Here is a 27540-nt window from a genome sequence, read left to right as displayed (position 1 = left end):
ATTCATCCCATCATGTTAATGGGTAGCACCAATATGTGGGTCCATCACTGAGCTGTGCCTCAATATCCGCCTCCAATTAATCACCTGCAGTCAGTCCAAATAATTAGCTTTATGTGCACATTCCCTCCACTTCCCTCCATCTGCTTAATCACCCTTATTAAACCCCGACAAGCCACTCTGGATCCCTTATCAGGCCTCTGTTCTGCCTGTGACTAGGACAGCAGGTCATGTCTCTGGCTCTGTCCTTCTCCTTCTGCTTATGTCCCATTCCCTTCCTTCTCCTTCTGCTTATGTCCCATTCCCTTCCTTCTCCTTCTGCTTATGTCCCATTCCCTTCCTTCTCCTTCTGCTTATGTCCCATTCCCTTCCTTCTCCTTCTGCTTATGTCCCATTCCCTTCCTTCTCCTTCTGCTTATGTCCCATTCCCTTCCTTCTCCTTCTGCTTATGTCCCATTCCCTTCCTTCTCCTTCTGCTTATGTCCCATTCCCTTCCTTCTCCTTCTGCTTATGTCCCATTCCCTTCCTTCTCCTTCTCTTCACTCTTTCACTCTCGGTGTCTGTTTGTCTCTTGGTTTATCTTTGTTTGGTTAAATATTTGTTTGTCTTTAAATCTAGGGCTTGGTGATATGAGCCAAAGTTTATATTGCACTACATGATTTTATATATATATATATATATATATATGTGTGTGTGTGTGTGTGTGTGTGTGTGTGTATGTATGTGTGTGTTTGAACAATAATACATTTTGCATCACAGTAAAAATATACTGTTTATAATTTTACAGTTCTCCCTGTAGACACACATACTGGAAGTTCTACTTGTAACTCTTCACATACATGTGAAGAGTGCATAATATGTGGACAATAAAAATGCAGTCAGACTGTGGCCTGCCACCCAGCGCTACTGTGTTTGCGCTGGACTTGAGACTCACCACATGCCAAACGTGTGAAGGTGTGCGGTGTTCAATGACATGCTGTGGCAGGTGGGGATTAGAGGAGGAAGAGTGCGTGTCTGAGTCTGAGTTTTACTGCAGTGTGATTACATGCAGGGAGTGAGGGGTGGTACACACACTCTCACTGCAGCACTCTCCAGCCATTAGCCCAGGCAGGGCAAAAGAAAAAACAGCAGTACATGAGGCTTTTAAAACATGCACACTAGATTTAGAGTAATACTGTAGGCCTGAAGTGTTTTTCCAGGACCAAAACTGCATAAACACTCCTTTTTGATACATCACTACAGTTTTAGTGAGGAGTTTGACTCTTAAGGAGGCCCCATGGATGTGAGTGTGGAGAGGATCGTTCAGAGCATCGAACGCGGTGACCAGGACAGTGTCCGAACATGGCTGGACAAGTACAACACAGAGGTATGTGTGCCCTCTCACTTGTGATGCACATCAATGAACATAGCAACGATTTTATGAGCGAAAAACACTACACCTGTGAAGGTGTGGTGTCTGGCGTAGCAACGTGGAGCTGGAATTGCTTCTGTCCCGCTCTGCACACTCTGTGGCATCTGAGTCGCCGAGATCCAGCGGGTGTGAAAACAGAGTGGTTGGGATGATTAAAAAGTGCTACTATTCCACAAAGGCATAGACAACCGTTTCCATGACAACAGCGCTGGGGGCTAAAGCCTGCGTGGTGATGATTCATGTATTTGATGCATGATTTAGTGCATGTTTTTGGGGCAGTTGATTAGTGTAATTACAGTTCACTTCCACTTCCTACTGTGCCCTCAGTCTGTGATGGTGTCTCCTCTGCTTCTCCCTTCAGCACTCCCAGTGTTTCTTCTACAGTGTGGGAGGAAAGGAGAGGAGTAAGGTAGGGGATGAGTGTGTGTGCGTGGGCGGGTGTTTGTGGGTGTGTGTGTGTGTGTGTGTGTGTTCGCATGTGCTCAATCCAATCCCCTGCCCTCAATCTTACAGCTCAGACAGGCAAGATTAACACAGCTATTAATGTAAACATCCCTTATCCACCTTCACGTCTCTGTCTCCCTGTCTCCCTCTTTCTTTTTCTCTCCCTCTCTCTCTTTCATCCTTAGTGCTGTGAATATGTTATTACTCACCATTTCCCTGTGCCCATTCCCTCTCATTATGCTCCTGCATGGATGAATGGAACACCGCTACAGGCAGCTAGCAGAGAGGGAGAGAGAGAGAGAGCGAGAGAGCGAGAGAGAAAATAGAGGGGGGAGACGAAAAGATGAGTAATCAAAATCATAAAAGAATAAATCATGGAGTCCTAGTGAAGAAAATGAGCAAAGAGAAGGACATGTCAAAGAGAAAGTGTTACAGACCCAGAAAGAGGAGCCATCAGCAGAATGGCTCGTGCTGCTCTCAGCTCCAAAGTTTCCTCTCTAATGTTTTATTCTTCTTTCCTTTTTTACTTACTTTCTATCTTGTTTATGTATGTATGTATGTATGTATTTATTTGTGTGTGTGCGTGCGTGCGTGCATTTGTGTGTGTGTGTGTGTGTGTGTGTGTGTGCGTGTGTGTGTGTGTGTGGTTTCTCTCTCGGTTCCATAAGAATGAAGTGCAGAGCTATATCCCTGGCTCTGATTACAATGTTGACTCTGGCGAGGAGAGTGAAGATCTTATTTTACGCAGGGTGAGTAAGGGAGTGGCTGGGAGGTCACGTTCCCAACAAGGCTGTCCAGATGTGCTCTCTCACACTGCACTCATGTATTTTCTTACCCTTCATCTCCCTCCCCCCTTCTCCCTCTCTCCCCTCTTTCTCTCACTCCTCCCCTCCTTCTCCACAGCGGCTGGCCGCGGCCCTGATCTGGTTTGTTCAATCACAGCTGCAGCCAGGAGTACTGAGGGCGTGTCTGAGCACCCTGCGCATCCTGTCCCGTGACTGGCAGGCACAGGCGCCCTTCATCACCGACTCCGCCATCCTCACCCTCGCCCGCCTGGCCGGCATCACCTGCCTGCCCCTCCCAAACGAAGAAGAGGAGGTGGAGGTTAGGGAGGGGGAGGGTTCCTGCTGTGGCAGCTCCACCTCTGATGGCTGCACACACAGGGAGACAGACTCGAACCCCGGCACCAGGGCGGACTCCGGTACTGCCGCTCCTAACTCTAACCGAGCACTCTCAGAGAGTGCACCCGAGGTCACGCCGGCTGGGGCAGCTGCACCCACAGGCCATCCCAGGGGCTCCTGTTGCTCTAAACCACGTGTCACTCCCCCAGACATGCGTGGCCGGCCGGGAGAGGTTGTCATAGAGACATGCTATGAGCGGTGCCAGCCGAGCAGGTACGGCAAGAATCACAGCGGCATGCTGGCCAGGGGAAAGAGGGATGCCCGGGGAGAGAGTGAAGAGGAGGGGGAGGCGTGTTACGATGACGGGGAGGCGTCGAGGAAGGAGGCAATGAAGGCTCTCTGTAATGTCATCTACAACAGCCAGAGGGCGCAAGAGAGAGCTAGTGCCCTGAGGTGAGAAACTGGTCTCTCTAGTCGTAGTTCAAATGAGGAAAGGAAGCATATACACTACATTCTGAATCAATCCCTTAGCTATATGACAAATTCGTCTTTTAGCCCAACCTGTCTTTTTCGTTTTTCTCGTTTCGTCTTTGGCCAGACTTTTAACGGGGCTGTCTGAAAAGCTGCAGAATGGCATTCACTCTCTGTCACCCCCCAGTGGGCAATTTTATGACCTGCGTTTACTGTTTCTGCTGACTGCTTTACGGCCGGAGCTCAGAAAACAGTTTAAGCAGGTAAGAGAGGGTAAGGGATCGGGGGTGGCCGGAAAGCGCTGGTCACCTGAGAGGGCAGTAGTCAGTTCTCGCTTCCTTCAGCGTCTCTGTGTGGAGACTGGCACATCCATGCTCCTACACTGCCTAGTGGGCAGGTTTCTGACCTGTGTCTCCTGTCTCTGTGTGGAGACAGGCACGTGGTGTGTCCATGCTCACTGCTGCACTGGGACAGTGTTTGGAAGTGCGCTGGGCTGAGGGCTTTGAGGTGGTGACGGACATCACAGCGCCCCCTATCAGTAAGGATGCCACCCAGCGTGCCATGGAGATCCTTAAGAGCCTTTTCAACGTCACATACACGGTGCGCAGACAAATTTCTGATGAGGTAAACTTTTGCCCATCTGTATAGGCTTGGATTATCTGCAGAAATCCATATAACACCCCACTGTCATTAGTAACAGCCCACTAATAATTGCCTGAATTTCACTGCCTCACTCATGGTACCTGGAGGAGGATGAGGCTCTGTATCGCCATCTAGTGGCAATGCTGCGCCACTGTTTGCTGATCTCCTTTGAAGAGGAAGATTTAGCAGATGAGCTACAAGGGTGAGAAACAGATGCAGATCTACGATAGCACACTAAACTCTAAATAAAGCCGCTTCATGTTATTTATTTAAACTTTGTTTTACCAGAATAGTCGCTTTGAGATTAAAAATCTACCAAAATGAGTACTGGTTGAGAACGGATTAAACTACATCAAAAATACACCTTAAACTATTAAGTAAATAGAAGTAGATACATTAGCAGATATTTGGTTCCAGTCCGATAGAGTGGATAGTAAGATATTAATGTGTGAACCCTGCCCTTTCCCTGACCCCGGTCACTCTGACAGACATACGGTGAACCTGCTGTCTGTCCTCCCCCTGGCATGTCTGGATGTCCTACTCTCTGTGCGCCTGTCTGAGGAGTCCAGGGTGTCCCACGGAGTCAACATGGACAGCGTCCATGCCCTGCTGCTTTTCATGGAGAGAAGACTGGATCGAGTGGGAGAGAGAGAGAGCGCGAAAGAATGAGGAATTGACATGAGATATGCATGTGCATGCCTGATATGAGTATTTGTTTGTATGTCTGTGTGTTTGTGTGTGTGTTAAGGGTCACAAGCTGAAGGAGAAGCTAACTCCAGTCTTAAACCTTCTGACGGAGAGCTGCCGCGCACACAGGGAAACCCGACACTATCTCAAACAACAGGTGCCAAACCTCACCCACCACTTCGCTTCCCTGTGTTTACACAACTCGAACACTGCCGTACCAGTCTGCTGCTTTAACACCACTACTTCTGTGTGGGAGTGACCATATGCTAATGTGATGCACTATGATTGGTTAGATCCTTCCACCGCTAAGGGAGGTGGCTCTGAGGCCAGAGCAGGGAAACGCCCTCAGGAACAAGCTAGTCAGACTGATGACCCATGTGGACACGGATCTCAAACACTGCTCCGCTGAGCTGCTTTTCGTGCTGTGCAAGGAAAATGGTACAGGAAGTCACTTTCTTCATGTACATTTTTTTCTGTTGAAATAGGCATCTCCTTCACATGTAACCCTCATATTATACCCCTATAACCATCACACCAGATTCCCACATATTAACAGTGAAAACAGCCCAGATTTTTAATACTGCACTTGGATATTCCACATAAACTTGATATGATTTTACAAAATTTTATCCCAAGTAATTTTTACCATTTCTATTGGTCATAATTGTTCCCACAATGCAAAAGGAATTTGATACTTTTAATAGTATAAAAAATGCAGTGTGTGTGTGTGTGTATGTACGTGTGCGCATGTGTGTGTTAGTGAGCAGGTTCGTGAAGTACACGGGCTTTGGTAATGCAGCAGGACTCCTGGCTGAGCAGGGGTTCCTGTGGGACCATGGGCCCTCCTCTCAGATACAATACTCCAGTGACTCTGACTCGGACACAGAGGAGTACCGGAATGTCCGGGACAGGATCAACCCGGTGACGGGCCAGGTGGAGGAACCACAGCCCAACCCCATGGAAGGAATGAGCGAGGAGGAGAAGGAGGCCGAAGCCTCACGCCTTGTCAACATGTTCAACATGCTCTCCAGGTGTGTGTGTGTGTGTGTGTGTGTGTGTGTGTGTGTGTAAACTGTTTTTTTCTTCTTCTAGGTGGCCTTCTGTTTGCCTTTGACGGTTCTGTTTTTTTTTTTCAGGCACAAAATCATTCAGCCAATGAGGGTAGCAGCAGATGGCAGACTGGTGCCACTTGGTGGCCAGATGAGGAACAACACCCTGGAGGAAGAGGAGGGGGAGGAGAATGAAGGGGTAGACAGTGAAGAAGTAGATTAGGACCAAAAGGAGAGAGGGGCTTCGGATGGGCAGAGGAAAGTGGAGATAGGCAGAGACAGGTGGAAAAAAACAGATAAAATAGGGAAGGGGTGAAACAGGGATGACAAAAAGATAAAGGAGAAAATTAGTGAAGCTACAGTTGGTTGGAGAAGATAGAGAAGGAAGCATTAGGAATATATAATATGCAACTGAAAAAATGAAATTTTCTGTTCTATGTGCAAAAGAAAACGTGTGTTTATACGAGGAAATTCTTTAATCATCTTAAAGCGAGTAGGACAGCAATAGAATGGCAGAGAATGAGAGTGGAAAAAGAGCGAAGGGGAGCGGAAGAAGGAGAGAGACAAAGAAAGACAGGCATCGCCACAGACAGACAAACACACTTAGAAAACGCCGGCAGTGTTGCCATGGCTGCGTTGCCATGGTAACTACAGGAAATGTAGTTCTACAGATTTGAGGGATTTTTTTTCCCCTCCCAAGAGTGGAGTGTTTACCTCGAAGAGAACTGCTCAGGTTCAAATGAAATGCAGCTTGTACTGTAATGAAAGAGTATTATGAGCTAAATAAAAAACATTAAATTTCCTATGTTCTCCGAGAACCGTTTTCATTCACTGCATGCCCACCGTTGCAAACGCTCATGCAGTAGTAAGAATTACTGCAGCCCGAGGCACCATTAATCAAATCGGCATGTTGTAACGCATTGCTTTGATTCCTCAGCGCTGTGTGCTTTCTTCCACAACAAGCTTAGCTAACTGGCACCGTGTCTCATCTCTCCAGCGCCTGTCCTAGAAGTGCAGCACAGGAACGGGCCGAGCACTCTGGGAACACAGGCACCAGTTCGGGAGTCAACAGCAAACACCAAAACAAGCAGCACTGACCACAAAGCAAAGCAAGAAAGGCAGGAATACACGAACCACGGTTGCTTTCACCATTTTCATCGTTTCGGTGTTTTCTGTTTTTATTTGCGTTTGTCAAATACAGGATTGCTCATGGTCAGATGAAGTATCGAGAGCTCGAGACAGAAGCAACTGTACAATATTTACAGAGATCAAATCAATGGGCAAAGCTCCAAAATAATAATAACAATAATAATAATAATAACAATAATAATAATAATAGTAATAATGATATTAATAATGATAAGAATAATAATTATTATAGTAAACGACCAACAGATAAAAAAACAAACACAGACGTTTTCACACTTTAAAAATTGTTATATCCCTCTGCACCATCACGCTTTCTTTGAGAAAACAGATACGCCATCTTTAATTTTCTTTTGAAGAACAAACAGAAAAAACACATTTTAATTTTAAATACATTTTCCCTTGCTCTTTTTATGAGAGAAAAAAAGATTCACACACAGCTTAAACTCCTCCCCTTAAGTCCAGGCCCTGCCCCCCTATCCTTCACCTGTGGGGCAGGAAGAGCAGGGAATTGTGGGTATGCCATTTCATGTACACCCTAATAAAACATGAGTATTATTATTCAAAATAATAACAGCAAACCGCCCCAGCCTTTTGCGTATGGGGGTGTACTTGTTAAAAATGTCCTTGTATAAATAATACAAATCATAATTATCAATAATACATATTTATATATTTAAGAGTGTGCGTGGAACATAGCATTCAAAGCTCACCTCTGCCAACACATGGGCCTGTGAGTCTTTAACCCTGTTCCCCTTGGCACTGTCTCTGCACACCTGTGCAGACCAAGCACATCTTCACACATTCTCTTTCTCTCTTTTCTCTCTGCCTTTCCTCCTCTTCCACGGAGGAGCTTTCGCATGATACACCAAAAAAAAAAGAGAAAAATGAAAAGTGTCACAGAAAAACATTTTCAAGTTACAATGCAACAGCCCAGAACACTGCTCGCTCCTTACACAGACCGTGTCAGGAAAATGGTACATTCCGACTTGCTTCTGCTCAGAGGTCCTTAATGGTTCAGTCCACTGTCTGCGTTCCATGCTCTCTTGTGCTGCTAGCACACTTAGACCTTTGACCTCTGCCCCTCTAAGCCTTGTTGCTCAGGGTCAGCAGCTCGATGAAAGAGTTGAAATGGGTCTCCAGCCAGCCCTGGTTCGCCATGCACTGCTGCACCACCTCCTCCTGACCTGGGTCTTCTGCTGCTTGTTCTATGCTGTCCGTCTGAAAGAGACAGACAGGGGGTGGGGGGTGGGGGTGGGGGGGTTAGGAAGAGAGAGAAAGAGTGGTAGGCTCGCAGAAGTTGCGACTGGAGTGTACCTTTGCTGTTGTAATAATTTTCTCTGTAAATCATAATAAAGTGCATTCCATACCTCCTTCTTGCAGTGCAGGAAAGTGTGATATTTATAGTGATGGAGAGAGTGGTAGAGACTGTAGATCCGACACGTCTCCGTGGAGAGCTTCAGGTCCTGCAGAACAAGGGCGGGGGGTGGGAGATCAGAGACATGAGGAGAGACACCTCATGACAGACAGCACGTTCCACAGACAAATGGAAGAATGCAGGGAGGCCCATGGACACAAGATCTAACAAAAACAGACACAGGCTCAACGGCGCAAAGGAGCACAGAAGAGGTTTTCAGACCACGTGGTAATACAGGGCCGCGTCTCTTGATGGTCATGTGACCCACTGCTTGCCTGTTGCTTGGGAATGCTTCTTTTAGCCCGGTTAAGGGTTTTGCGGTTGTAGGCCTCACCGCCGAGGTGCACCCGCACAGTGCCGGTCTCCAGGGCGTCGGCCGTCATCTGCGGGTACAAGTGCAGGGCTTCCTGTGTGCGACACATGACACCACGCTGAAGAACAAAGCCCCACTCACTCACTTTTTTTGTAATTTGGCAGTGACATGCTCTGGAGTTCAGATGTGAGGGCCTAAACTGTTGCAGTGCTACCTGGTGCTGGGAGCTCATGGTGACCCTCCTCAGCAATCTCCTTTTCTGTTCGTTAAGAATGCTGTCAATCTTCCTCATGGGTGGGAGATAAAGCTCATCTAAGAAGTGAGACAGGAAGTCAGAAAGTACAAACGCAAGGATTTCAGACAGGCAGTGTAATCTTTCAGTACACAGATTCTGTTCCTTTAGCAAAAATCCTCCACACACTGCCTTGCTCCCTCACTCCATCTCTCTCTCGCTCCTCCCCTCTGACTCTGTCTCTCTCTCTCTCTCTCCTCCCCTCTGACTCCGTCTCTCTCTCCTCCCCGCTCACTCCATCTCCTTCTATCCTCTCCTCCCTCACTTCATCAAACTTCTTTCTCTCTCTCATTTCATTTCATTCACTCATTATCCACTCTGATCTTCCTCCTAGCCTCTGGTCCTCTCCATCATGTCTTCTCCGTACAGATCCTGTGTGCTGCTCCAGCCTTACCATTGGTGTCCTCCAGGGCCTGGATCATGTCTGGGTCCAGAGCTGTGCTCACCAGCATCTCAACGTAGCTGCGGAACATCTCCCGCATTGCTCGACTGTTTATCCTACTGCGCACAGACCCTGTGGGGAGCACGCACACACACACACACACACACACACACACACACACACACACACACACACACACACACACACACACACAATAAGACACACATTACACACACACACACAATTAGACATGCAAAATTAAGCATACACATACACATATATAGACATGTATATATACATAGCATCTTATTCTTACACGCCTACCAACACACACACATACACATACACATAACCATACTTACATATACCCACACACATTTGCATGTACATACCCACACTCACGATTCTGTGCAATTACATGATAAGACTTATGTGTAACCGTAAAGGTCTTGGAAAACAACATAGCAACCATAAATTACACACCAGATACAGGCGAACACACACACAACTGCACACACCTTCATCTTCGCTGGCGGCGTCAGGGGAGGAGTCTGAGTCAGAGGAAGGCACTTCCTTCAGCCACTTCTTCCTCTTCTTGGGCGGAGGCTCTGCCTTAACTTTGACAGGCCTGCTTCTCGTCCTATCCAGTCTCTTCTCACCTCCCATTGGTCCTTTCTTCTCCTCTTTTGCCCTTGCTCGCTCCGCCCCTCCTCTCCTCTCCGCCTTTTCCTGATTCTGCCTCTCCTGAAGCTTCTTTTCCTTTTCTTTCTCCTTCTCTCTCTCTTTCTCTCTTTGCTTCTCCCTCTCTCGTTCCCGTTGCTTCTCCTTCTCTTTCTGTTTTTCTTTCTCTCGCTCTCTCTCTCTCTGTTTCTCTCGCTCCCTCTCCTTCTCTCTTTCTTGTTGTTTTTCTCTCTCCTTCTCTTTCTCCCGCTCTTTTTGTTTCTCCCTTTCTTTTGCCCTCTCCTCCCTTTGCTTCTCTCTCTCCTCCTTCTCTCTCTCCTTTTGCCTCTCTCGCTCCCTTTCCTTTTCTTTCTCCTTCTCCCTCAGCTCTGCCTCTTTCTCTTTCTCTCTCTCCTTTCTTTCCCTCTCCTTCTCTCTCTCCCTCTGTTCTTTCTCTCGCTGTCTCTCCCTCTCTCTTTCCCTGTCCTCTCGTTCCATGCGGGGTGGAGTTTGGCTTCGGACAGGGGCCGGCGGCTTTGGGAGTGACTGGCGCCTGATTAAAAAAAGGAACGTACCTCCAGTTAGTCCTTTCCGGTGCGCGGTTTCACGTCATCAGCAGACAAGCCATGGTACCTGAGAGTAATGGCAGCTCTGTGCCAGGGCTTCCGCGAGCACACTCTGACGTAATCCTTCTTATTCACGTTCTCCAGGAACTTCACGTACAGGCGCTGGTAACGCATCTTTGCATCTCCGAAGTAGCCCAGGTACTGCCAGGGAGCGACAGAAGTGGAGTGGCAGGAAAGAAGGGGGACAGGGGAATAGTTTATTATCCACTCCAGTACGGGAAGAAGGAATGGGATTTCACTGTGGAGACACATGGAGGCCCAAAGGAAGGGCAGTCGAGGCCAGGAGGGGGGAGAGTGCATGACACTCACGTTGCTGGTAGCGCAGAACTGTCGCTGGCCATCTTTGATCTCAGGGGCAAATTTCTGCAGCAGAGCTTTCTGCACCCTCCAGATCGGAGGAGGCTCTCTGCCTGTCTGTAAAGCCAGCTAGAAGAGCGAGGAAGAGGGAGCGAGAGAAAGAGAGAGAGAAAGAGAAGGAGAGAGGGAGAGAGAGAGGGAAGACAGGAGGGAAGGAGAGAGGGAGAGGGAGTGAGAGAGATGGAGAGAAAGACAATGGACAGCAGGAGTAGGAACATCAGAAATTGGAGTGTGAGAGGAGGAGACAGAGAGAGAAAGATGAGGTCAAATACAGTACATAACAACACTACGTGCTATTTCTGAGTTCACTCATAGAAGTGACCTTCACAGACATTTGAAATAACCACAAAGCAGCAATGTCTTCAAACAGTGGCAGTGTTATAGGCTGTGCTCTGGTTACCTTGAGGGTGCCGATATCTTCAGTGCGAACAACAAACTCATCTCTCTCTCTGAAGATGCCCTCGCCACCACTTTCACTGTCGTCCTCCTCGCTCTCTCCAGCGATGGCGGCGTTGTCCTGCTTCTTGGCCAGGTGTAGGGAGGTGATCTGTGGCGTGGGGGCATCCTCTGGGGTGGGGGGTGAGGGCGGGGAGGGCTGTGGCAGCTCAGCAGGGGGCGGGGGCGACGAGGAAGGCGGAGGTGTGGCGGAGGGGGGGAGCGTGGGAGGCGGCGGGGACGGCGAGGGCAGAGCAGGGGGAGATGGGCTGGGGGGGAGAGATCGATGGAGCAGAGGAGCAAACTGGGGCTGGTGGGGTGGTGGTGGTGGGGAGGGGGTGGGGCTCTCCTCCTCCTGGGCAGGCAGAGGGGAGGGGAGCGAGAGCGGAGGCGGGGGGAGAGGGGATGGAGAGGAGGAGGTTGGTGGAGAGGGGGAAAGGGATGGAGGAGAGGGTGGTGCAGGAGCGGGAGGCTCAGACGAAGAATCTGTAAAGGTGAGAGATGGAGAAAGAGAACATGAGAGAGGGGAGTTGGATGGAAAAACGCTGGAAACCTCAGAGCCAAATACACGTGTGCGTAACTCAGCAGGCAGGGGACGTGCGTGCACACTGCCTCACTCACCATCGGCCTTGGGAGCACCCAGCGTGCCATACTCCAGCTCCTCTGCCTGCTCATCCCGCTGTCTCTCCTCTCCTTGCGTTGGCGCCGCGCTCTCCTCTTCTCTTCTCTCCTCCGCTGTCTCATCCTCTTCGTTTCCCTCTTGCTGCAAGCTCTCCTGCTCCACCTCTGGGAGCCCCTCCACGCTTTGATCCTGCATCGGCATTGTTTCTTCTTCCTCGGGGTGTGACATGTGTGGGTCCTCCTGTGGGTTCAGCTGTGAGGGTGAATCCAGGCCCTGAGGAGACACGCTTGTGTCCATCTCGGGATTGCTGTGTGAGTGCAGGAGAGACTCTGAATGAGGAGGGGGTGGAGGTGTGTCCAGGGGTGGGGCCTGTGGAGTGGGTGGGGATGGTGTAGGAGGGGGCGGGACCGCAGCCAGGCTGTGGGGTGTGTCGTAGAGGGCAGAGATGGCTGAGGAGATGCTCTTCTGCAGGTCTTGGTTCTTGCTCACAGAGTCTTCCTCATCTGAAGAAAACGATGGCAGCGTCTCAAGGTTCCTCTTCAGTTCCTCATCCAAGCGCTTGCATGGGGACGGACAGTTGCTCAGGGCCAGCCCTCCCTCGCCTTCACTCTCCCCGAAAGGTTGAGGGGGTGGTGGTGGTGCAGGAGGGGGGGGTGGGGACAAGGGACGGATCCCACCCTTCACAGAGTGGTCATCTGTGGGGGAGGATCCGTCCAGGGGGAGGGGACCCGATGGGGCTACAGGGCCGGGCTGCTTCTTCTCTGTCTTCAGGAAGTCCAGAAAGGAAGTTATGAACCCAGATTTAAGCTCAGAGGGCTTCTCTTCAGTCTGTGAGAGGGGACGAGGGGGAGGGGAGGGGAGGGAAAAAAGGAGAGGCACAGCAGGCAAAGGACATGACAGACCTGACACAGAATGAGAAAAAGGTGAACATACACATTGGAAGAACTGAACAAGAGCGAATAGAACATATACGTACAGAGAACAAAACCCAAAAAAATTAAGAGATAAGAAAATGACATAGAGATGTATTTGAAATGCACTTGAGGAAATGCATAATAAGGAAAAGCATCTTTTTTTTTAAAACTATCATTATTTCCTTATGGTTGTGGTCTCTTATCTTAGGTGTGTCTAATGTGGAGGTAGTACACCTTACTGAACAGCAGGGGGTTGGATGACGATTACTATGAATGAGTAACCGTGGCAACAGCTACCCTGGCAACAGCCAGCTCTCTCTTTCTTTTATTGCATTTTTTAAGGACAGAACGATCATGGTAGTCTGTCAATCATCTCAGACCCAGACTATAGGACTCCCTCTAGTGGAGCTAAATGCACAAACACATTCAGGACAATGCATTTGCTCCAAGAGAAATGTGTCGCAGAGACACATGGTTTTCATCTAAGTGATGTGTTCCCCCATGCTCAAAAGACACAGTATTTGCATTCCTTACAGAATTTTTACAGCATTATTCCTTGAACATCATGAATGTCCCACTGCATAATTGTGTCTTGAATAATGAAATACTTAATGTATCAACAGGCATCTTACTGAGCTGGACAATTTTTGCATGGTGGCCCAGGCCTCTGGGGACAGATCTTCATCCATGTCTCTCTCCCAGGACATCTGCAGAGAAACCATAGATATCTGCACAATGCATATGCAATAACTAAAGATATCCATGTTACGCCCCCCATTCCTTATTCCTTCCTTCTCTTCTGAGGTTACCTGTTGCTGAGGCAACAAGAGCAATTTCACAAGTACAATTTTGCACAAAGGCATACAGGAAAGGAATCGTTTGATTAAAGTTTCAGCATCTTTAGGCTGTGAAAAATGGAAAACAGAAATGGTCTTTATGTGCACACTGAAAGAAACATCTTTTATTTATTTCTATCCTCTGATATTTTCTGTTTTTAAAGTATCTCTTGACAATGGATTAAAAGTGATCCAAGTCAAGTCGCTGCTCTGAAGGCAAGACAACCACTGACTTCTCCAAAAGGGTTTTTTTTTTTTTTTGCACTTTAATACACAGACTAATTTTCCCTATATCCTCTACCAAGCCAACCTCGGCACTGTCAATGTCAAGAAGTGAATACTTTTTAACTGCAGTCAAATCTAATTTCAATATTTAACATATATTTAATACTTACATATAATATTTAAATAGAATTTCAATATGCCAGTATGCTTAGATGTGTACATGTCTACATTATATTTACTCAAAACGTAAGAAGACAAAAAAATGTTCCTCCAAATTTAGGATTTATCACAAGATAACAAACCCTCACCAGCAACATACTGCGAAGTCATACAGTCAAACACTCTAGTGTCCGCCACTGGACCATAAGGAATGGACCAATGGCAAATCAGAGAGGAGCAGGGTGAGGGCTCCCAGCATGCTATGCGCCTGTCTGCAGGCTATGTAATCTAAAATGTAATGTTTAATGTTGCTGTTTATATTTGAATTGTGTCTGTGTCCTGGTTGAAGTTTAATCATGCTCATTTTTTAAATTTCACTAGTGTGTTAGTAAAGCTTAACCATCATGCTATGTTTACTCTTTCGTTATTCTCCCTCCACTTTTCTCTGTTAGCCAGTCTTTTTTGTCTGTTCTGTGCGACTTCTTGAAGAATACACTATTGAATAAAACAGCCATTCTTTGAGCAGAAATGGCATACTATGGCTACTGTTTCTTTGACCTATATAAAAATACAATTATAAATAAGAAAAGGCACTATAAAATCTTGCTCTGTTTTATTTACCTCTTGATCTTTCTGTTTCATCTTCTCCTGAACTCGATTCATGTCATTTCTGTTCATGTCTAATGTGGACGTCGGTCCAGGGCTGAGGCCTAGAGATGGAGCAGACCCTACAGAGCCATCAGACAGAACTGGATCTGTGCTCGACAAGGAGTCTGTCCTCAACAGAGACTCAGATGAAGGCATTGAGGGAAGCGGGAGCTTGATCTGTGAGTGAGGAAAAAGAAAGGAAGATTGCAGATTCGTTGCTGTCCATTCTTTCACTCACTACTCAAATTTAATCCATTGCCACATTTTCCCCAAAGCATTCATGTCATCCCCGTCATTCACCTTGATTGGTTTTATGGGTTCCTGGTACTGTTGCTGAGGCTGAAGTTGCTGTTGGTGCTGTTGGTGCTGTGGTTGCTGTTGATGATGCTGCTGCTGTTGATGTAGATGTTGTGGATGGTGCTGTGGATGGAGGTGTTGCTGTTGGTGCATGTGTTGCTGCTGCGGCTGGAGATGCTGCTGTGCTTGTGGATGATGATGCAGATGTTGCTGTAAGTGTGGTTGTTGATGTTGCTGCTGAAGTTGTTGGTGATGGAGATGAGGTGCCTGTTGATGAGGCTGTTGATGGTAATTCTGTCCTTTGTTCATGTCTCTATGCATCTCCAACATGAGATCCTCTTTCCTGCCACGACCTCTTCCTCGACCGCGGCCTCTCCGGCTCTCCCCAGTATGCCCCATAAGACCTCTGCAATAAGGAGGCTCCGGTAGTGGACGAATACGTGGTCTTCCCCTTGGTCTTGGAGGACCCTCTCTTTTGGGTTTGGTGGGCTTCCTGCCCCTCTTCTTCGGCCCATCATGGGGAAGCAGTTGTGGAGGAGGTCCGAGAGAAGGGTACCCTGAGGGGTGGCAGAAATCCAAGTCACCCATTAGAGGACTTAGCCCACCCACCCCTGAACTGCCACCAGACTTTCGGCAGCTAGACACCAGGTCAGGAAGCAAATCAGGGAGTCTCCTGCTGTTTAGTCTAATGTCAGCAGGAACGTCTGCTTTATCCTCGTCATCCTCAAATTCATATTCCTGGGCATAGGTTTTCTTAGCCTGTGGCTGGGAATTTGGATCTCGTCGCTGTTTCAGAAGATGGAAGGAGCTGGTCTTTAGCAGCTTTTTGGGTCTTGAGGAACAGAAGATGGGTGAGGACAACCCACCTGTTCCAGGTCCACTACCTACACCAGATGTTCCCATCATTTTGTTCCCTGTTCCATCTACACCAGTACCTGTCCCTCCCATTCCAATGCCTGGACCTTGAGATTGGATCAGGCCTAGTTGTTCAGTGTTCACAGTAGAAGGGAGTTCATGGGCTTTCAGGGAGTCCAAATCTAGATGTATGGTGCCATTGCCAGACTCAGAAAGAGTGTGACAGTATTGCCCATACCCCTGGTCCCCATGGTGACCCATCATATCATATCCACCTGTCCCTCCACCTGCCTTAACTGACTCTATTCCATCTTGAACACGCCCTTCAGACATGTCCTGATCTCCTTGCCCTGCACCACCTCCTCCTGTGCAGCTTGACTTGTAGTCCTCAGAACAGAACATGTCTTCCATTCCTGGGAAAAATGATCGATCTTCATCTTGCAGAAGGGAGTCGGGGAAACAGATTGAAGTCAGAGGAACAAACCTTTGCTGCTGTTGTTGCTGGCTTTGTCCCTGGTTCGAAGTCGGCTTCCCTACAGGTGTTTCAGTGTCGAACTGGTGCTCTTTGAGTTGATCCAGCTGTGGCTGGGGGATCTGGGTTTCTGGTTCCCTGGAAGGGGCTGGGGGTGGTAGAGGTCCAGAATTAGTCTGCATGTGGTGAGAGTGCTGGTGGGTGTGTTGGTGGTGTGGGTGTGGCTGTGGCTGGTGGTGGGCATGAGGGTGTCCATGGTGAGAGGCCATGTGGTGCAGATGAGATGGTGTTGACATGCTCAAATTTGGCTCAGTCAAAAAATCGTGAAGCTCTGAAGGTGTTTGTTGAGGAAGGTGTGACTGGTGGTGTGGGGGAATCCTATGCTGCTGCTGCATCTGTTGTTGTTGCTGCTGCAGCTGCTGTTGTTGCTGTTGTGGTCTGTGATGGTCGCTGGCACTCCCATCTCCTCCAACTATCCTCTCAGTGGGTCCTGCACCTTCGCGACTGTTTGTCCTCGAGAGTGTCCGTTCAAGCATGTCTAGCTGTGAGACTGAATTCTGATTTGACTGGCTTTGGTTTCGCTGTGTTTCACGCCCATAGTGGGCCTCCATAGCCTGGGACTGGAGCTGAAGCTGTAGTTGAGAGGCCTGTGGCTGAGTCTCCACTCCACCACCACTACCAGCCCCAAGACCTCCAGCTGGTCCCATTAAAGCTTGTTGGCTCATCGGATGCTGCTGTGGTTGGGGAGGCTGTTGAGTGTCCATCTTGTTACGTGTGGTGTGAGAAAGCACAGACTGGAGAAGGTGAGCTTGCTGTGGTTGCTGAGTCTGGTCAGGTGGTGAGTCCATGTGGGAAAGAGAAGTCTGGGACTGTCGCTGCTGTAGGTCTGGGGTCTTTCGCAGGTAAGGTATCTCTGATGGATCTGGAGCTTTCTTGAGTTCCATGTGTGAATGAGACAAGGAATGGGGGTGGGAGTGCTGTGTGTGTTGGGAGTGCTGTGAGTGTGATGAGTGTGAAGAGTGATGATGCTGGTGTGTCTGGTGGGCATAAGGGTCTCCTCTTCCGTAGTGGACTACTGAGCCAAGGGAGTCGTGTTGGTGTGTGTGAGCAGCATGAGGTTGAGGGTGATGAAGTGCGTCCATTCCCCCTCGTCCTCCGTTTGCTCCAGCTCCAGACACTGGTCTATCTGTTTTTGCTGGCTGTTGCTGCTTCTTGAGAGACATTTCCAGCTGACCCTCTGGACCACTTCCTGGTCCAGTGGTGTTCCCAGCACCTGGAGCCACATTATTGGTGGCATTATTGGTGCGAATGACACTCTGCAGATGGTAGCGTTCCTCAGATGCTTTGTTCAGTTCATAGGCAGACATTCCCTTTGCTCCTTCCCTACTTTGGGCCACTGACTGGGGCTGTGGTGCCTGTTGTGGCTGGGAAGTCACCTGTGTTGGCTGTTGCTGGGTGTGATGCTGAGATGGATGGGGTGCTGGACTCTGGGAGTGCAATAGGTGCTGAATTAGAAAATCATCATCGTCTTCTTCATCTTCCTCTTGGGATCGTTCAATGCCAAGTATATCAGACTCTGACTTGGACTTGGGTGGTGCTGGATGATAAGGCTGTGTCTGAGGGGGTGGTGCTCGTGCATCTGAGAATCCTTGTGGAGATGATAAGAAAGCAGGGGAGAGAACTGATGAGAGGTACTTATTACCTCCAGCTCCTCCTGGAGATTGTGCAGGACAAGTCGGGGCAGGTGAGTGCAGTCCTGGACGGATGATACCAGAATTACTAGAGGGTGAAGGGCTGGAATCAGGGAGGTGGTATGAGGCACCACCTCCACCACTTGCAACATTGGTGTTGCCAGCACCTGCACTTCCTGAACTTCCCCCTCCTGAGCCAGTTCCACTACTTGCCGAACCTGTACCCCCTCCAGACCCAATTAGGGCAGGTGAATGTCCTGTACCACCATAGCCCATGGGGCTTCCTGCTCCTCCAAGAGAGGGTGGTAAAGAACCATATCCTGATTCAGAACCATATACCACCTCAGCTGAAAATGAGCGTCCCGTTGCTCCAAGACCCACAAACCCTTTTCCTGACCCCCCAGGACCAGAGCTCAGATCTTGGGCCTGTGGGGAACTGAATCCCCCATAAGGCTGGGACAGATGGGAGGGAGGTGGCTGACTTGGAGAGTATGATTGAGAGTGTTGTTGTGGTGGGGTTTGGCCAGGGAGGCCAGAGGCAGGCTTAACAGGAGCCACGGGAGAGCCATATGCAGAAAGGCAGGGTTTAGGAGGAGGCTGCTGTGCTGCAGATGATGACACAGGGGGAGGCGGAGGAGGTGGAGGAGGGGGCTGGGGTGCAGGCTGAGGTGGTGGCTGTTGTCTTGAAGGAGCAGATGAGGCGCTAGATGAAGCACTGGGGTTAGAGGAAGCAGAGGAAGAGGAAGAAGTTGAGGAAGCTGAAGGAGGCGTGTGGGGCGTTCTGGATGAGGATGAACTAGAGGAGGAGTAGCCACTGCTTGAACTGGAACTCTTCCCTGCTTTGCCAATACCACTCCCCGAGGCTGATGACGACGACGTTGAGGAGGAGCTGTATGGGGGCTGTATTATGGGGCGGTACACTTGCTCTGACCTGGGTGAGGGTTTGGGCTCAGATGATGGGCTCTGGTCACCCAGAGGGCTACAGTTCACCCCTCCATGCCGATGGTGAGATATCTGCTGGTATCCTGAAGCTCCACAGCTGAGATAATGCTGCAGGGGATGTGGGGTGGAGGAGGACAACTGGGACTGTGCAGGGGACGGTCTCTGGTAGTGCTTAATCACACTGTCTTGCCTGGAAAGGGTTCTTTCCTGGGGGGTAGGGGGCTGTGGTGGAGCAGGGGCCGATGAAAATACAGAGGCATTGTACAGCTGCGAGGTCTGGTCTTGAAGCTGAGAGGAGAGCAGGTTAAATTGGGGTGGAGGTAAGTGGCGGGCAGAAGAGGATGTGGGTGCTTGAGGTGGAGGTGGAGGAGCAGTGGAGGGCTCTTGGGCTCCTCTGTATGCTGCTGCTGCACTCTGTGAGGAAAGAAGACGGTCGAAGCCCAGGCTGGACTGGGAGGGTGTTTTTATGTGCAGCAAAGGGTCGTGGGGCGACAGGAGGCCATTGGAGGTGGGGCTGAAGGTGGGCGTGTCCTGAAGAGACAGTGATGGGGTCACTCCAGGAAAGGAGCGCCCTGAGAAGGAGGCAGGGTGCTGATATGCTGATAGGGCAGAGGAAGTGGGGAAGGAGCCAGAACCAGGCAATGCACTGGATATGAAAAGCTCAGCAGGGGCTGGGGCATGCATTGCTGCAGCAACAGAGAAGGAAAAAGGCAAAACCATCATTAACAGGTTAAAAATACACCTGTGTACATAGGAGTTTATTTGCTAGTTAATCAATTACTTCAATTGACGTATCACAAAGTGGAACATTTAATTGCAAGGAAAGCACCGAACAAACTTACCAGTCTGCCAGGAGGGGGTGCGGAACTGGGAAAGGAGGGAGGAGGCAGAAGGGGGAGGCTGTGGACCTCGGGATTCCAGAGCAGAGATCAGGTTCATGACAGATGCATCAGGCCCAGACGGGCTAGCATGGTGTAGGCCAGCATCAAATAAACCTGAAAGCCCTTTGACAGAAAGCACGGTAAAAGTCACTATTCTGATCTACTTAAATTGTGAACCCAGTCACTTTTCAAAATTTACTCACCTCATTAGTATATGACCATAAAATTATGTTCTATTATTTAGAATAGCAGTAGTCATAATTTTTTTGACTGTTTTTATTTCACCAGCATGAAACAGAATCACCTAATATGGATATGCATACATGAATTAACCAGAAAAGTAAATAACCAGTAAGCGGCCCTCACCTAAGCTGCGGCCTGCTGCACCCCATGCTCCGCCCTGGCCAGAGCTGCCTGGGTGGTGATTTGTTGCATAGCCCTGCAGGGGGTGTGGTGTGGCGTAGGCTTGACGATGGAGTAGTTCTGAATCTGGATGGGAGGATCTGGAGCTCCCATACACCAGACTGAACACACAGGAGAAAGGAGGAACAGGAAAAAAACAGGGGAGGGCACAGTGAAGAACTACTTTTTTTCACACAAAAGAGATTCAGAGTGTTTGGATATAATGATCCCTTAACTGATATGCTATAGTCAATGTATACCTTGAGACACTATAATACATTTCAACACACAATACGCTCTCTCACTTAATACAACACTGAGAAACCCTGGTGGGCTCTGCCCTTTGTAAATCCAAGTATAGAATATTAGATGACCAAGCTCTGCATTATCCCTTTCTTACAGGAACCACACACACAGATTAGCCATTTAATCAGCCTACTTGCTTCCATGTCTCTAACTCTTCTAAATAGCATCTGAATTGGACTATATTCAGACTATACTACATCAGTGCATCATCAGAATGCTTGCATTCTATAGTCTACTCAGTCTCTTTGAGCTATGAATGACAGGACCCATTTCAATTGTTTTCCTGGGCCACTACTAAAATCTCCCCATGGATTGGTGTCACCAGTTTATTAATAAGGAAATGTCACATAAAACCCTAACTATAAACTGAAACATTATATGTATTAGAAATAAAAATAATAACAGCAAAAATTACAGACCAACAGACTTATATTTGTATTTATATTTGGTTTATTTAAACAGATAGAGAAACCCTTGATGACTTGAAACAAACTGTAACAGGTACTCCAAACCATGTTACGATTTGGGATTTTTTTACTGGTCGTGTATGTCCGTGGTAGCTCTTACTCCTCACGTCTTCTATTCACCGTGATTGGCCACAACCCGGCATGTTGTCAGCCAATCAGCTGCCTTTTGGTGTCTTTACAGACTGTTGTTTCCTTTCATAAGAGTGGGCAGTTGAACTGACAATAGCGGTTAGGATGTTGCTGAGGTGAGACAGAGCTCTCATTGATAAAAGCTCTCCTGTGACTGAATTGCCTTGGTAACCCCCTTGCCTTTCCATCCTCAACAAGCTCTTAATGTGAGCACGGCCCAGTTAGCGTGGATCGCTGTACTCCGAGACCAGTGTGGGAAGCCACATGCACCACACACAGAGCGAGCACGTGGTGAGGGGGTGGGTGTCATTCAATACAAGCGGCGGAACAGGGCAGACAGTCTATCTTTACACCAACAGGGAAAAGACCCAATTCACACTCAAATTATTTCATTCTGCATTCTGTGAAATATCCAAAAAAAGAAAAAAGAAACCAATGTGAAATTACATCCAAAAGAAGCATGCACATATGGTACTATTGTACTGTTCAATACTGTAGGAATGAAAAAAAAAATCTCACAGTGAAGATTAACATAAAAAATTTATCCTCCACAAAGCTTTGGTTCTGTGTAAAGATACTCTAATAACATTGATGTCTGTTACATTTCTAAAGGTGTATCTGCAGACATGACTGAACCTCTTCCTGAGAGGATACCATCTGGGAGTTTGTCCGTCTTCTTCAACCACCCGCTCATCTCCAAGGCAGGGCACTTGTGTAATTAGCTGGATAAAAGCTCTAATGAACTGAGTTAAATATTTAAATGCATGAGTGAAAAAGCACGCATTTCTCTCACTGATTCATCTGTCATGACAAATTTAGAATACAGTGTAGCTGCTGAATTTATAATCATTCCAGTTATGTAGAATTCTATGAGTTGTTTGCAATCAACAATACTAAATTATCAAATTTTCATTATTTAAATATCATCTATTTACTGCCTTGCAATGTGCTTTTACATGAGACAATTTTTGATAATTTTATGTTAAACTTAACCATGATGCAAAGAAAGATATGTTTAGCACCTGGTTAAAAAAACCAAGGTCAGTGCCTTACAATATTAATCTTAATCTTGTAGAAAGAAGAAAAAAAATACAATTTCAAAACAGCACAGCAAAATTTGATAATCCCACGAACAACCAGATGCTCCTTTAGCAACGGAATGCCTTCTTCTAAATAATTAACGTCTCACAGCATTCGTTCATTAAATGTAACATTCATTTAAATTAACATGACAGTTCTCTGAAGCCTCTGAGATCTTTTGCCAGATCAAAGGGACTGTCATGCATTAAAACTCATTAAGAATGACGAAGTTTGATAGGAATCAGACCTTAATTGGGTGTTAATCCCAAAGAGGTGGTCCAGAGACCCCAAAGGAGTGCAAGTAGATCTCAGGGGAATGATGGGAAGTGATGGATGCCTTTCAAACACACACACACACACACACACACACACACACACACACACATACACTCCACTTGAGCTTTCATACACACACACTCCATTCAAGCTTCCTCCTCCTCACATCTTTCTGTTCTCTCTTTCCCCCTCTGCCTAACGCCTTTGCCTTGCCTTGCGGTTTCCCTCTGCCACGGCTCTCTTTCTTCATGTGCGGTTCCCTGCACAACTGAGCCTTCTCCTTTCTCTTTCACTTCTCCAGCAGGTGATAATCACCCGAACCCTCCCCTGTTTGCAGCTCTCCTGCTCTGGGATACGCTCCTGTGTTAAACCTGCCCTGTGGACTGCTCTGGATCTACTCATCTTGAAGCTTCGCTACCTTTTGGTCCATAGCCTAGCTAATCAGTTCCTCCATCTCTCCTTCCCTCACGCTCTTTTAGTCTGTATTGAGCTAATGGGATAATATATCTCATCCTGATCAACAGAGAAGAGAAGGAGAGATAAAGAAAGGGAGAGAGAGGGGGTTGACAGAGACAGACAGAGACGCATAAAAGCAAGAACGGCTGAATTAGAAGCTGCATTAGAAAGCTTGTGCAAAACCACTGCACAGGAGTGTTCCTGATTATATGGACGGTAATTCGACACAGTGCCTCCAAACAGGTGCAAAATGTTTACGGGATGATGAGAAACACAATCATGCCCATTAATCTCCATTAGAAACGTGAGTAGGTGTCAGCATGTAGCGCACCCATGGTGCCTTGCTGTGGAGAGCGGTTGGTAGGCCATCTCTGTGTCGTGCACTCTGGTCAGGCATCATAACTGAGACTCCGGGGCTTGCACTGAGAAGTTACATTAACAGAACGAATGAACCAAATGAATCCAGAAATGAGCTTTGATTCAAGTCAAATCTAATGTTTCTGGTGCAGTGGCATAAATAAATATACTGTGTAAAAATATCTGGAGTCGTGGAATGATCAGGTTAATGGTGGTGTGTCTGCATACAGTTAATTCAAACACGTTGCTGTAGCTGCTCTTATTTGAATAAGTATATGAGAAATCACTTTTATTTCATTTCACTTCATTTCCTATTCATTTCATACTTCAGTGTGTTTCATCGCAGCCTAGTGGAGGGACAGGTACAGTCCCGCAGAAGCCCTCTCACTCTGAACCCATATTAATTCAGACCGAAGACAATTACAAATGCTTCCCCAAAACAAAAAAAAAGGAGAAAAGATCTCATTTCAGTTCAGTTCATTTGATTTTGTTCAGATATGCTCTTAGGCTGCTGTGTGGCAGTGGTGTCGGGTTTGTCCGGAGCCCTCTGAGTAAGAATTGCTCGTTAAGGATCCTAGGTCCCATCAATCCGCCTGGGGTGTGGAGGGATGCCCTTGACTCAGAAAGGCAATCATAAACTATCCAACAGCCCAAGAGCAATCACTCCCACTGGACAGATCCAACAGGGAGTGAGGCTGGGTAAGGGGAATGCACACCTGGATAAGAAATACAACCTTAGTTTCTAGTATTACCTGGTCCTAGCAATCACACTATGGTACAGCTACCTGCTATCCTACAGTCTGACTTACTCCCATATATAGACATAAAAGACAACAGCCGAAGTTACTAGGACGTCCTGGTCTCGAACATGCAATATCACCAGGACATGCATACTATCAGAAATTACATGCTGCAGTGGAGGAGAAAAATGTTTATGGAACACAGCATTACTGAGACACATAGGTGTAGTTTTCAGGGAAGACGTGTCCCCCCCCCCCCCAAATAATTTTTGCTCACTCTACTCACATAATGTTTTCGGCTGGGTTTTCTGAGCAAAGCTGAAATGAAACCATTCCCACTGCTGAGACAGGTAGCTCGGAACAGCATTGTTCCTGCAGTCAAATTAGAACCATATCTGCCATCATGGAGAAAGGCCTTTACTTTAAAACAGCACAATGCATATGGATCTAATTTAACTGCAAAATGGCTTGGCACATAAAACTGGGAAATCGCTATTCTCACAGCGCAGTACTAATGTAACAACAAATTCATAGGGTTTAACACAGTGCCTAAAGTAGTAACAAAATAAATAACAGATTTTTTGAAATGTGGAACGTTTATAAAATTCTCACTGCGTGGAAAAACCTTACGACATTACACATGACTAATTCCAATACTCCCCTCCCTTTACACTGGACTACAGAAAACTAAAAATATATAATTATAATTATACAACGAGAACTGAATTGGGCTACTTAAAAACAGCAGGCTGAGAATTTTCTTATGCTAGAGAAACCAACTGATTTGAATAGCTGTGCTGTACATGGAGCACCACCGTCACTGAAAATGAATGCATACAGCCACTATAAGCTCGTGTGATTGATTTGGTTGTCACGGCGACTGGTAATGTACGTAGCCGGGCGCCTTTGAACTGTAAGTAGGCCGCGCAACGTTGGAGCACGCGAGCACGGTCGTGTATCCATAAAACAGAGCGAGACCGCCACATAGTTGGGAGTTACATTTTCCAGTACTGATAAAGGACAATGTCGCATTGTAACATCTGAAATGGTTGCAAATGTAGCAACGCTATTACTCATACCTAGCTCACTTTGCAGCAGGTAGGTACAACAGACAGACTCGGTAGGCTCAAACCAAACATACCAGCACTTAGCCCAGGCATTTGATTGCCATTTTATGTTTTAAAGCTAGCGTACCGCTCGGTCGTTTTTCTTATAGGGTAATTAGTCAAAAATATCGGCAAAATGTGCTGTCCAGTCCGGCGCAATTACACAGCTCTTAATCAAATGAAGTTAGAAAACATATTGCTGTTATTATGTTATACGGTATATTTACCGTATATCTGACATATTCATATTAATTTATATTAATTTAATTTCAAAAGTTATATAGCGCACGCTTTCCCACCACGAATAAATTCTACTATAACCTGAAACGGAATCTCCTCAATAGCTCATAATCCAGACTTGCCACTTAATCACCTGGGCAGGTGACATTTCTATACCTGGCTGTCAATAGGGTCATGAATATGCAATTTGAGATTTGTTTTAATTGTTTATTTATTTATTTAAAGAAAACGTGATGTTGCATTGCAGACAACATGTTTGATTAATGCGAAGCTTTTCAAAGTAGCTAGCGTAATAGTTATGAGCCCGCTACGGCTGTTTAGACAGCATGGCATAAATGTGCAGCGAATACTGTGCCATATGTAATTAAATCTTTGCGAGAAGCAACATTTTCTTGCCAACGTTTTGATACTGCTTTTTTTCATATTTAGTTAAAAATCCGCTATGCACCAGGCGCCGCAATTCCAGAGGACGTACTATTTTGCAGACAGCGTTAGCTACACTGGTAAGAGGCATACAGTAGCCAGCGACCATTGCATCGCCAGATTTATTTGATTGCTGTAACCTAATTGGCCACCTCCAGAATAGTGCTCTGTCAACACACAACGTGGGCTAGAAATGTGCAGAAATATGGAGTTCAGCGTTCATGGAAACATTGCATGTAATATTCCGGCTCGGTTTGCCCTCAAGTGAAAAGGTTTGATTTTTCATTTCTTGATAATACGCTAGCAGGCTAGCTAGCAACATCCCTTAGTCCCATCCCCCTCTCTTCGCCCCTCTCCCCCCCTTTTCTGTCTCAGTCTACCTTCCGTATCGCGCATTAACTCTCAATCGCATTCCTCGCATTTTCAAGACACCCCCTCCTCCCCCAGTAATGACAATACCTGGACTCCGTGATCAGTGCAACTGAATTGCAGAGCACCGAGAAGCAAAGAACATGCAATTGCATCGCGCCCGTCGGCATGGGCATTGTTACAGCCAGCTAAGCATATTTCCACAGCCGATGTATGAAAGTACACTTGCACGGTCACAGTCGGATTCCTACCTTGCTTTCGCCGATCTCTCGTAACTCCATCCCGTTCCAGCGCCCAAATCACCGAATCCTGTGCCAGGATAATTTCTATCCATTAAATAAAAGAAGAGGGATGAAGATGGAGAGATAGACAGGGGGAAGGGGAGGGAGGTGTTTCCTAAATTCTAATACACTATCTCTCTCCCCACGTCCTTTCCTCTGCGTTCTGTGCGTCTGTTTATCTCTCCCGTTTCACATGCAAGTCCTCAAGAATGGGACCAGCTCAGAGGGGGAGAGGAATGGAGGGAGGAGAGGGAGGAGAGGAAGGAGGGGGGAGACGGAGGATACGGAGCGGGGAGGGGAGGGGGTCACACCAACCACCACCACCACCACAAAAATCCGGTTTCTTCCCTCCCCTCTATATATTTCAGCGTCTATTGTCCTCTTCGACAGAGACAGCGCGAGGCTGACGCTGAAGCATACCCCAGCCTATTCTGATTGCCATGCTTATTACGCTCGTGAGGCACGCGGCACGGGCTGATTCTGACCTCTTTTCTTCCCCCCCCCTCCCTCTCCGTTTTCTGACTTATTGCAACCACGAATAATTTAGTGAGATACCAATAGGGTTCTGTAAATGGCAGGGACTGAATGCTGAGGATTTTGCTTCCAAACATCTTTATAGCCACATTCCCTTTACAGCAGATTTATCAAAAAACAAATTAGTTGTCTTATTGCCAATTTTCATTTCCTGTGAGCGGTTCACACGTTGACCCGCATGCCATATTTCGCTCGTAACTTATATCAGTTAGAACTGGAACAAGACAAATGTTAGGTTTAAAAATAGCTATTTTATGTTATTTCGCTACGAAGACGCCATTTTTGAGAGCGGTATGGCTGGCTTGGAGAAGCAAGCTGACTGACTAGCTCACTGGTTCACACACTCCCCCTCTCTCGCTTGCACACATACGCAGTCTGTCTG

The 27540-nt window shown here is 47.3% G+C and overlaps 2 protein-coding genes across 5 annotated transcripts; one reads left to right on the top strand and one right to left on the bottom strand.

The window, feature by feature from the left end:
- The first annotated feature begins 1004 nt into the window (after positions 1–1004).
- On the top strand, positions 1005–6625 carry si:ch211-195b15.7 (chaperone Ric-8A). 2 transcript variants are annotated; one of them, XM_081711518.1, is made up of 12 exons: positions 1011–1363; positions 1770–1817; positions 2521–2601; positions 2756–3426; positions 3572–3707; positions 3880–4068; positions 4194–4288; positions 4575–4725; positions 4835–4930; positions 5067–5211; positions 5534–5804; positions 5910–6625. In XM_081711518.1, the coding sequence occupies exons 1-12, from the start codon at positions 1274–1276 to the stop codon at positions 6043–6045; spliced, it is 2109 nt and encodes a 702-aa protein (XP_081567644.1). In that variant the 5' UTR covers positions 1011–1273; the 3' UTR covers positions 6046–6625. The 2 variants fall into 2 exon arrangements, with proteins under 2 accessions (XP_081567645.1, XP_081567644.1); XM_081711519.1 differs by lacking the exon at positions 5910–6625 and having other exon boundaries at positions 1005–1363; positions 5541–5679.
- A 331-nt stretch (positions 6626–6956) lies between these two features.
- On the bottom strand, positions 6957–26943 carry prr12b (proline rich 12b). 3 transcript variants are annotated; one of them, XR_004776370.2, is made up of 17 exons: positions 26595–26943; positions 20359–20516; positions 19954–20115; positions 15155–19797; positions 14828–15031; positions 13619–13693; positions 12072–12900; positions 11416–11936; positions 10968–11084; positions 10666–10799; positions 9891–10585; positions 9385–9504; positions 8913–9010; positions 8661–8792; positions 8339–8434; positions 7682–8189; positions 6957–7506 (listed from the first exon to the last, which is right to left on the bottom strand). XR_004776370.2 is itself a non-coding variant. In XM_027014725.3 (16 exons), exons 1-16 carry the CDS (start codon positions 26675–26677, stop codon positions 8055–8057), a joined length of 8202 nt encoding a protein of 2733 aa, XP_026870526.2. In that variant the 5' UTR covers positions 26678–26943; the 3' UTR covers positions 6957–8054. The 3 variants fall into 3 exon arrangements, 1 of the variants encoding a protein (XP_026870526.2); XR_004776369.2 differs by having other exon boundaries at positions 6957–7455; XM_027014725.3 differs by having other exon boundaries at positions 6957–8189.
- Between the last annotated feature and the right edge of the window lie 597 nt (positions 26944–27540).

The sequence above is a fragment of the Electrophorus electricus genome, chromosome 3, assembly GCF_041902795.1.
Source record: "Electrophorus electricus isolate QZ-2024a chromosome 3, ASM4190279v1, whole genome shotgun sequence".
Classification (NCBI taxonomy): Eukaryota; Metazoa; Chordata; class Actinopteri; order Gymnotiformes; family Gymnotidae; genus Electrophorus; species Electrophorus electricus.
The sequence above is the reverse complement of the archived record's forward strand: the minus strand, read 5'-3'. Positions and strand labels throughout refer to the sequence as shown.

Bases quoted from the DNA above. Each gene is read 5' to 3' on its own strand.
- si:ch211-195b15.7 (XM_081711518.1), top strand. From the start codon at position 1,274: ATGGATGTGAGTGTGGAGAGGATCGTTCAGAGCATCGAACGCGGTGAC. The intron at 2,602-2,755 runs GTGAGTAAGGGA...CCTTCTCCACAG, and splicing joins AAGATCTTATTTTACGCAGG to CGGCTGGCCGCGGCCCTGAT. The intron at 5,212-5,533 runs GTACAGGAAGTC...TGTGTGTGTTAG, and splicing joins CGTGCTGTGCAAGGAAAATG to TGAGCAGGTTCGTGAAGTAC.
- prr12b (XM_027014725.3), bottom strand. From the start codon at position 26,677: ATGGATAGAAATTATCCTGGCACAGGATTCGGTGATTTGGGCGCTGGA. The intron at 11,085-11,415 runs GTAACCAGAGCA...TCGCTCTTCTAG, and splicing joins AAGATATCGGCACCCTCAAG to CTGGCTTTACAGACAGGCAG. The intron at 8,793-8,912 runs GTAGCACTGCAA...TGTCGCACACAG, and splicing joins CCATGAGCTCCCAGCACCAG to GAAGCCCTGCACTTGTACCC.